Source organism: Thalassophryne amazonica, chromosome 10 (assembly GCF_902500255.1).
Source record: "Thalassophryne amazonica chromosome 10, fThaAma1.1, whole genome shotgun sequence".
Lineage (NCBI taxonomy): Eukaryota > Metazoa > Chordata > Actinopteri > Batrachoidiformes > Batrachoididae > Thalassophryne > Thalassophryne amazonica.
The window spans coordinates 92,037,720-92,048,810 of NC_047112.1; the positions used below are offsets into that span (position 1 = coordinate 92,037,720).

Genomic DNA, 11,091 nt, shown 5'->3' on the forward strand with positions numbered 1-11,091 from the left:
CATTTTCAACCGCTTATCTGAGATCGGGTCGCGGGTCAGCAGCTCCAGCAGGGGACCCCAAACATTTACCACCTCTGACAAGGGGATCCCGAGGCCTTCCCAGGCCAGTGTGGAGATATCATCTCTTCACCTAGTTAGGGCTGGGTACCGAACTTCAGTTCTTTTGTGGCACCGACCGAAATGCTTCGGTAGTACCGAGTATCAAACATGCCTCATCTTTCGGTGCCACGTTTCGGTTCCCAGAGGTTAATCAGGTGCAAGAAGAGCGGTCCACAGCCATCCTCCTCTCAGCATTCAAGTCCGCCTGTGGACGTTACAGAGCACAAGCAGCCTGATTCAAAATCTCCACCAACGGACTCCGCTTCAACTGCAACTTAGTGCATTGTTTTGAAGGTTGAAGCAATGAAGCACTGTTCCGACCCACTGCTTCAGTTCTTTAGTTCGCTGTCTTTCAGAAGCGAAAAATCCACTTCTTAAACCCCCTCAGAGCCATTAAAATATGTCAATCCTGAATCACTTTTGTGCGGATTAAAGTCACTAACCGGGACTCCTGTCTTGTTGCAAGAAAGAAACGTTCTGTTCAAACAGCTCCAAATGCTGCGCAGCTCTCTACCGAGCAAGTCACTTTAGAAAGATAGAGTACGGTCGGAATTAATAACGTCAAAGCGAATCGCTGTTTAAATCAAATGACACCTCTTTTCAAACATTGTCATACAAACAATAAACTGCAATCGATCAAAAGTTTTTTCCTCCCAAAATGAGATGTTCTGCGCTGACGTGCAGCAGCCGGCTGAGCTCAGCTCAGATTCTATGGAGAGACATTCATGCCAAAATGTCTGAAAGGAAATACTTTTGACAAATACTACAAAGCATTTTCAAGTGTTCTTTAGCACTGGAAATCATTTGTTGTTTATTTTTTCTGTAAGAAAACTGCTTGGAGTGGAAAATTACCAAAGCTGCAAAATAAAAGTCAAGAGTTGTACTATGTGTAATGTAATTTTCTTTGTGTTAGAATTGATCTTATAAATTGGTATCGAAAATAGTATCGTTCAAGAATCGGTATTGAAGTGAAGGTATCGAAATTGTTACTAGTATAGAAAGTTTTTTATTGATACCCAGCCCTAGACCTAGTCCTGAGTCTTCCCGGGGGTATTGAAAAAGTGCCTACACTGATTACAGAGAGTCATCTAGCAGCGCTGGGGTCTTTAAACAGATCACATGCAATATCTGGAACAAAGAGCCTAGATTTCCTCTTTATGTTAACTTTTGTTCCTGAGTGTGGGCTGGCCCCCTATGGGCGGTCCTTAGCCAGTCATGAATCAGTGGCTGTCTGATTGGCTGCAAAGTCAAGAAGGTGGTTATAGGCGGGTGTCGTGCTCACATTGCGTTCAAGGCAGTGTGTAAAAATGTTATCATGAATGTCTGTCACGCAATAAATCAGAGTGTTCCATCATGTCATCCAAATCGATGCGAATACTTTGGTTTTATCAATTAGAGACAGCTAAAAAAAGATCAAGGGTCTATTGGCAGCCATTTTGGACGCCATTTTGAATCTTAAACCCATGAATGAATTTAGTTTAGGCACAAATGAGTTTGCTGTGACCCGCAATGGTCTTCCCATTGAATCTCTGTGATATTTAAGTTGTTTATATGTTGTTTAAAGGTGTTTTAGTGAAAAACCCTATTTTGACGGCCATCTTGGACGCCATCTTGGATAAATGACATGAGGCCAGTTTTTATTTTTGGGAACATCCTGATTGTGTTTTGGGGTCATCTAAGGAACCTAAAAAAGTTGGTTTGGTTTAGACTGTGACCTTCCAGGGTGTACATCTGTGAATGTGAGAATGGGGCTTAGCAGCGGGAAATCCACACAGACATGGAGAAGACATGCAATTCCACTCATAAAACTACATTAGACTGACAAAAAGTGCAGAATTAATCAACTAGTAGTTTTTTTTATCTCTACTTCTAGTCATGCTCCCCTTCTTGTGTTACTGGTGATGCGCCAGAGTGATAATGAGATGTAATGGCGTCACACAAGCTTACTTTCAAATTTTTCTGCTTCATAACTTGGGTGACTAGCTTACCTCTCTGCTCATGAGATAAATGAGAGACATGCTATGGGGGACGACACAACATAAAGGCTTTGCTACACAATTAAATCCAGCCGTTTGTCTTGTTTGCCTTTCAAAACGTGCATCATGTATTCCTGCGCGATGCAGCAGCGGTGCCTGCCTCTTTTTGTGTGTTTATGAAACACATGCTTTGTGTTGCAATAAAGGTTCCATTTCCATGAATTAGTACTTTAAATCCATTAAGTAAAATGCTACGAGACTGGACTTTTTTTTGTCCACTTTCATCACTAGGAGGCTTTATTAAGCACAGGTGGCTCTTGTTTTTCATCCCCGTCCCCTTTGTTTTCCAGCAGAGAGGTTCTTGAATGTTAAACAGGCACATAATGAGTCTCTGTCCTGTGTGGTCTTTTGAAAAGCAATTACCCGGGCAGAAACCCCGGACAGGGGCTGACCTGTGCTGTCCACTTTATCCCTTCAGGTGACATTCTCCTAAACGTGAACGGGGTGGATTTGACAGGTGTGACGCGAAGCGAAGCAGTGGCCAACTTGAAGAACACCTCCTCTCCAGTCATGCTCAAGGTCTTGGAGATGCGTCATCCGGAGGAAAGCCTCCCAGAGTGCGCCATGCAGCCATGCCTCACGCCATCACTCCCGGACAGCACAAAGAGCCCGCTGTCGAATGACGATTACTCCCCAATGTGGGTTTCATGGCTGCAGCTACCAAGGTGAGCACCCCGTCATCTCACACTCCACTGCACAAGTGTTCTTTTCAACTCAGTATAAATTCCACCCCCTGACCTCTGCCAGGTGGTGAATTGTCACCAGCTGGTGAGAAAATGCTCATTACGCATTCCAAACTAACTTTTTGCATTAATAAGTTCACCATTATGTCAGAAGAACTTCTGACAATAGAAAACCTTTGGTACAATGCAGCATTTTTTCTCCTTATCTCTGAATTGGAAGCGCATAGTAAAGTAGCTAACTGGTGATTTTGGGGGAGAATAGTTCAAAGGATACAAGTATGAACCTTGGCAAGAACATTCGGTAACACTTTACTTGAAGGTATCATCATAATAGTGACATGACAGTGTCATAACTGTTACATGACACTGTCTCGAATGTGTCATAAACATTATGTCAATGTCATAAATGTTTATGACTGCCGTCATCAAGTGTCATTCGGTTTTTGTGATGACAAGTTGACAAGTTGGCATACAACTGAAGACCAAAAAGGTCAAAGACTAACTTCTGGTTATATCGCTTTGATTAATATCCAGTTGTCAAGTTGTTGGCGATACCTTCAAGTAAAGTGTTGGTGAACATTCATACTGGAGTAGATTCAAGATTCACGATTCATTTATTAATGACCACACAACAATGAAATTTGTTTCCAGTACAGCATGAAATGCTCACATTTCTGTGTCACTACACAACAAACAAACAGTAAATATAAAAATACACATAGAAACATTAGTTAATGACTTGGTTTAGTGTCTGTACAGCTGTTGAGAAAAAGTTGTTTTTAAATCTGACTGATTTCATTGGCAGGGGCCTGTAGCGTCTTCCAGAGGACAACAGTGTAAACAGGTGATATGCAGGGTGTGAGCGGTCAGAGGTGATTTTTACTGCCCGTTGTGTGATACGTTTATGGTACATTGCATGAATAGGAGTCCAAATTTCCGTACCAGACAATTATTGATGAGGTGAGTATGCTTTGAATGATGACGGTGTAAAACTGAAGCAGGATGTTGTGTCTGACTCAAAATTTTTTGAGCTGTCTGAGAAAACAATAATCTTTTATTGGCTTTTTTGTAAATTTGGATTCCAAATGCAGTTTCCATTTGAGTGTGTTACTGATGTGTGTACCTAGGAATTTGAATGACTCAGTGATGGAGATGGGCTGAGTAGAGATGAAGATGGGGATTTTGTGAAAGGGTGAGCGTGAAAAGTTGACTATGAGTTCCTGGGTTTTTGATGGGTTAAGCTGTAGGTTATTGTTTTGGCACCAAGTGATTGCTTGGGTGACCTGTTCACAGTAATGATGTTCGTTATTGTTAGTGATGAGTCCAATTATTGTAGTGTCATCTGCATATTTGAGAACTCTTCAAATTTAACTAATGAGCCAAGCAAAACACCAAGATGGCTGCCTCGAGGAATGGAGAAAATAAACTGTTTACATTTCTAATGAATGAAACAGCATATGGAATGATTTGTTTTTATTCATGCTTTTAGTATTCTGAAGCAAATACCATTAGAGAAAGATGAACAAATCAACATTTATGTATGGAACTTGTCAGTGTCTGAAGAGTAAAACTGTCCAAATGGAACAAGCTGGAATGTACATCACTGATTTGTACCACTAACTAGTGTATTTTTTTTACTGTAACAATGAATATGGAACAAATCTTGTCATGTTAAGATGAAAATGTATTAGTTGTCCAGTTTTAATGCAAACTATACATATTGCTTATTCCTGCACGTAAAGTGTTTTTGTATCTGTCCTGCTAGAGAAAATTAAATGTTAATTTGTGCTGAAACAATGCTATGCCATAAGAATACAGTAATACTTGCCTAAACTATCAGCGTATAAACCAGATATTCACCCTCACTGGACAATAGCAAAAGTCGCAATGCTTTTGTACGGTTTTCCATGTAATAAACATTGTATATACCGGATTTTCATCCTGTCTGACCACAATGCATTTTCATGAAAAACCCCTTGCATGTACCAGACAGAGCAGTCTGGACATGGACGGAAACAGAGGTACGAAATTAAGTTCAGCATGGACACTCATCACTTTGAGGAAAGCAGGCACCGATTTTCCGTGATTAAAAGACCAGTCGTTTATTTTTTTCATACCGTGCTCAGACCCGGAACCTGCAGTCTGATGTGCACCTGCTAAATCAGAGATGCAAATGCTGTGATTTGTCACTTTTCGCTCTTTCCTCTCCTGTCATATTTTAATAGTTTTTGCAGTGTGCACACGATTACATTTCGATCATTGATCAAATATTTGTGGCACAAAAGTCTGCAAATATGACAAACTTCACAACACGAAGTTGGAAAATGACACTCAAATAACCTGCAATTCATGGAGTAAACTGTACACCTTACATTTGACTTGGCGGTACAGTAGATGATTGTAGAAAGAAGAGCTCATACAGAAAAAGCATAATCCAGAAAAATCGCATAAAGACACGATGGAGAACTTCACGTACAATGACGTCATTGCATAGCCATGGAGTTACAGAGCTGTAGAGGATTTTAAGGAACACTCTGCAGCGGACTTAGAAAAGAGTGACTTGACCAAAATGTAATTTTTTTATGGACATAATGCCACCAATTTAAAGTAGGCCTTTATTTTATTTATTTTTTTCCAGAGGAATTTTTGACCCTGTCATTAAATTAGGCAGGTCCAGATTTAGGATTCCCCGTAGATCGCTCGGCGTCTCTTGACTGTAACTAATCCATGACATCAATATAACTAATTTTGTCCATTTTATACATATAACAGATTTTGTTTGTCTGTTTTATACATATAATGGATTTTGATTATAACAGACAAATTGCTGGTCCACCTGAATCCATTATGTGTGAGTTTTACTGTATTCACACATTTTACAGATCCATAAAGGTCTCTTGAGGGATACTTAATGGCAAATCTGGTTTAGAATTAAAAAAGAAAATTGTAACAGACCGAGTATTAATTCAAAACCATCAATAATCTTCAGCGATATGGGAAAAACTGAATTTTCACTGGAAATTTGGTGACCATCTTGAAAACAAATTGCGGTTATTTTGGATTTGCTCTTGGCTTATTCGAAAAATTTGTAAAGTATCTCATTGTGAGTGTTTATGCCACGATTCATGCTTGTATTGTCATTTCAACAATTTCTTCATCGTTTTCTGTGATGGCATTGGTCTGTTTGAAAGCAGTAAACAATAACAAACATTTTCAGTCGGGGCAATAAGCAGTTGGAAAGTGATTTCTGAATAATTTTTGAATTACAGCAATTTGTTTACACAATCTTTCAATTTTCAGAGGCCATGAATGGACTGAACATAAGTATTATTGTTAATATAATTTATCACATTTACAGCCAGTTTTCTTTCTTTCTTCTCTCATCTGAGTTGTTTCTGTTATGACTCCTCCCACTTGCTCCCCTTGGGACACGAACTCACAATCTCCAGCATGGGAGGTGGAAGCTCTGTCCAGTCAGCTAAAACCCGAGCTCTGGCCTGAGGGACCAGAGACTCTTTTGGCTGTGGGGGGAGTGAGGCTTTTGCACATCTTCACCATTTCATTTAACTCCATTGTGGTGGTGTTAGAAAAAATAAGGCCATTGTCCAAATACTTATGGACCTGAGTGCATGCCACAAACTTAAGATTCTCATCCGCCAATGGATGTGTTCAGTATAAAGTGAAGAAGTTACCAGGAATGTCATCTGATCCTGTGGCACAAATAAAAGCTGTGCGTTACTGGCAGTATGCGGTAAACCATCTATATCATTTTCAAGTTGTAGTTGAGAGGTGATGGATTTTACTCTGTGGCTTGGCTCACGCAGGCACCTCTACTGCTGCAAAGACATTGTGCTGCGACGGAGCACTTCAGGCAGCCTGGGCTTCAGTATTGTTGGAGGTCAGGAAGAGGTCAACTGCAATCAGTCCTTTTTTATCCGCTCCATTGTCGAGGGGACGCCAGCTTATAACGATGGCAGGATAAGGTACTGAGGCTATGCATGTCAGTTCTTCAGAACAACAGCCAAAGCAGCTCCAAAATTCACATCAACTAATATTTTCCCATTTCTTCTCTCTGTTTAGATGTGGCGACATCCTGCTTGAGGTGAATGGGACGAGTACATGGGGGATGACTCATACAGCGTTGGTGCGCCTCCTGAAAGAGCTTCGGGGCAAAATTACTTTGACCATCGTCTCCTGGCCGGGAAGCCTGCTGTAGCAGCGCTTTGACCAATGTGCACACCCTCAATGGCAGTAACTAAAGAATGTGGATCATTACACTGGATGACCACCCTAAGCTGTGTGGGTGGGGCTTAGAGTAGCACTGTACATATGGCTATGTAACTTCTGATGGACAGCAAAGTCTTTGCCAGAAGTTTGGGGAGGAGCAGAAAGACTGGATTGTTACCAGACACCAAGTTGTCCTTCCAAGAACACTGATCTCAAAGGTTCCAGGTCTGATGTATCAGTTTGGTCATTCTCTTGCACAGCATCCAGATGATCAAAAGCAGACAAAACATGTTGCCAATTCAGTAGTTACATATTAGGTTACGCATACAGCTGGATTCACATTTCTGTGCTGTAAATGTTTGTGATGTCTCAAAAAATGTACTGATCCAAGCAGTTGTAATAAGTTTCATTTGTTAGTTTGTGGTATGGCCTTTAAATGTGTTTGTACTGACAGTGGTCACCATCTTCATTCCAACGACAAGTTGCCAAGTAGTATTCTGTAAAGATGTTTTTTTTCTTTGATTTCAGATGCTATGGCTAAATTATCAAACCACTGGCCAGAAAAAAAATCTATATGAAAAAATATGTGTTCATAACGTGTTAAAAATTTCTTAGGTGACATTGTGGAGGCCTTACTAATTTTATTACTTTTAAGAAAAAAATTGACTTGGTTTCTGTGTTTCAGTGAATGGCTGGTCTGGAGCCTGTGGACTGTGATTCTGTCTGTCCCAGTTTGGCCTGTGTAGTATATCTGATGGTACATTTGGTAAAATGATCAATAAAGTCATATGAAAAAAGAGATATGTGTGACAAAACTCTGGATAAATACTGTTCACTGAGTTTGAGCTTTTCTTCAGCAACAGCAATCAGAGATTTGTGACGTCCACCAAGGGTTGACGAGGACTCAAAATAAAAGATATGTGAATCACATCATGACCCGGACGTTACCTAGATCCAGATTCCACAACATCATGCAATAACTGCATAATGATTCAGAATGGTCTGACCGATCAAGATGTTGCAATCTGATATTTAATTCACAAGGTGAATCAAAATAGAGTCGTCTTGATCTTGGTTTTACATTGTGATGTTGTATCCATGAAGTAGTTTGACATAATCCCTAAAAGTCTATAAAGTGAAATCCTGATCCAGAATCCAGACCCAGATCACCTCCAAAATTTAAGAGTCTTCCAAGGCCTAATATCTATCTATGGTGCAAATTTCATCAAAATCAGTAGCTTTGATGTGATCCTGCTAATAGACAGACAAATAAGTAAATAAATGCAGATGATTTTATTACATCCTTGGGAAACGTAGTAACACGTTGTATAGAACAAAGTTGTATGACAAACACAAACCGTTCCTCAGTAAAACTGGACAGTTTTTATGACACTAAATCAGGGTTGTTCAGGAACGAGCTCCTCATTGACCATCCACTTGTAAGGACTTGGAGTAGAATGGCGTCAACTCTAGTCTGGGAGCATGCATTGATGCCACGCATTGCCGCATCACAGCACCACTGAACTGCCCCAGGTCCTGAATGTCAGCCACCGAGGCAGACGACTGCTGCATCCCCACCTCTCACGAGAAAATATCTTCTGCAATCAGGTAAAATGTGAGCATTCACTTTTCCTTCTCCAGCCACACAAGTCGTCAACACTGAGGCACCTACGTGCTGAATCGTTCTCAAGACGTAACTCGTGATGTCCCCCACAATGCACATGAGACTGGTATCAGGGCATTTTCCCCCTGGTCATGTCCCAAACAAACAGGAAGGAACTATAATTCCCTATTCACAGCACTGAAGCAGGCAGAGAACAACTTAAATCCCGTCACCACCTTGATGGATTTTGAGCAGGCAGCCCTCAATGCAGTCCGCACCGCCTTCCCAGAAGCTGAACTGCAAGGGTGCTGCTACCACTTGGCCCAGTGTGTGTACCGTTGGGTGCAGGTGGAAGGGCTCCAGTAGAGATATGCTGCTGATGCCGAGCTCTCCATTGCAACCAGGATGTTGCCTGCTCTCGCCTTTGTGCCACCAGAAGATGTGGTCACTTCGTTTGAGTTGACTATGGAGGGACTGCCTGAGCAGCTTCAGCCTGCGGTCAAATACTTTGAGGACACCTTCATCGGTTGCCCAAGTAAGAGAAACTGCAGAGGTCCAGGTTTTGGCCTCGCTATTTGGAATGTATCAGCCAGAATATGGGAAGGGCTGCAATGCACAAACCACAGCATAGAAGGCTGGCACCACTGCATGGCTGCTAATATCGGCTGTCACCACCCGAACATCTGGGTATTCGGCTGTCTGGGGGGAAATGACCAGGGGGACATGACGGGAGGGGAGCCTTAGAACCCATGAGACTAATCATCGGAGTCTCCCTACATGTATCTCTTAATTTGACGCAGTCATTTCAGCAGTACACAAGGATCCTCTGAAGAAACCTGGTACTAAAGACATCCAGTCATTGTCTTCCATCACTGGTTACTAAGTCTCACAACCATACTGTTACACAGGAAACACCATGACCCCAAAGTCGTGGACCTTCATTATTCAGCAAAGACATCGACATCACCAAACACCTCTGTCTAGCAACCCTATGACTCCATAAGCTCTTCCCAAGTGACAGTCAATCTTGCAGGCAAATAATCTAGATAGAAGAATGTCACTGCCAAGATAAGTGAATGTCTCTACAAGTTCAATACTTTTTGCAGCATACAAATACATTTCTGCTGACCAAATCCAGGAAATCATTGAAAGCCTAGATCTCAGTCTTGATCCACTTGTGCAATGAAGTGAAACAATCACAACTCATCATTTTCTCAAGTACCTGAGCAATATGTATTCAATAAAGACAAAAGGCATAATCCCAACACCCTAACAAGTAGAGATATAAGGATATTTTCCCTTAAAGTTTCTAATGACTGTCAGTATATATATATATATATATATATATATATATATATATATATATATATATATATATATATATATATATATATATATATATATACGAGGTCTGTGAGAAAAGTATCTGACCTTTTTATTTTTTTTAAAAACCATATGGATTTGAATCACGTGTGATTGCATCAGACAAGCTTGAACCTTCGTGCGCATGCGTGAGTTTTTTCACGCCTGTCGGTTGCATCATTCGCCTGTGAGCAGGCTTTGTGTGAGCAGTGGTCCACCCCTCTTGTCGGATTTTTATTGCGAATAAATGTCTGAATGATTTGGAGCTTTGCTGCATCAATTTTTTTCCAGAAACTGTGAGAGACCTCCAGGTGGATACCATTCGGAAAATTAATATGGCTTTCAGGGACGATTTTATGGGGATTATACAGATTAAGGAGTGTTACTGCCGCTTTAAGGACGGCCCACAACTGCTGAGAGCGTCCTGGAAGGCTTCATCATGGCGTTGCTTTGCGACGCGCGGTGGAGCCGCTCCTTTCCATGACAAAAACTCCTGTAACAGTGGAATGTGCCGTTCATTTCTAAACTGGACGCTGTCTTAATCCGGTATGTCGTCTGACTAGCACAGGAATTGTGAAAAGATGTGGACATGAGCACATTAAGACAGACGTGTGGAGGAGTTCCACGCGTAGCAGTGGAGCCATGGCGTGTCCCTCCAAAGGACAAAAGCAAAGCTCCAAATCGTTCAGACATTTATTCGCAATAAAAATCAGATGAGAGGGGTGGACCAGTGCTCACACAAAGCCTGCTCACAGGCGAATGACGCAACCGACAGGCGTGAAAAACTCATGCATGTGCACAAAGGTTCAAGCTTGTCTGATGCAATCACACGTGATTCAAATCCATATGGTTTTTGAAAAAAATAAAAAGGTCCGATACTTTTCTCACAGACCTCGTGTATATATATATATATATATATATATATATATATATATATATATATATATATATATATATTTTTTTTTTTTTTTTTTTTTTTTTTTTTTTTACAAGATTCCATAGCTTGCAGTGTATATATAAGTCACTCGCTCACTCACTCCCTTAGAGATAGGGTGAGAAGCTCGGCCATCCATGGGAAACT

The 11,091-nt window shown here is 41.0% G+C and overlaps 1 protein-coding gene across 6 annotated transcripts in view; it reads left to right on the forward strand.

Moving 5' to 3' along the window:
- lnx1 (ligand of numb-protein X 1) overlaps nucleotides 1-7,841 on the forward strand; it is a 111,971-nt gene extending 104,130 nt beyond the window's left edge. For all 6 annotated transcript variants that reach the window (XM_034180507.1, XM_034180509.1, XM_034180506.1 and 3 more), the window contains 3 exons: nucleotides 2,554-2,800; nucleotides 6,643-6,801; nucleotides 6,899-7,841. In XM_034180507.1, coding sequence (XP_034036398.1) covers nucleotides 2,554-2,800; nucleotides 6,643-6,801; nucleotides 6,899-7,034 — 542 coding nt within the window. In that variant the 3' untranslated portion in view covers nucleotides 7,035-7,841. The remainder of the gene's footprint in view (nucleotides 1-2,553; nucleotides 2,801-6,642; nucleotides 6,802-6,898) is intronic.
- Nucleotides 7,842-11,091: the final 3,250 nt, after the last annotated feature.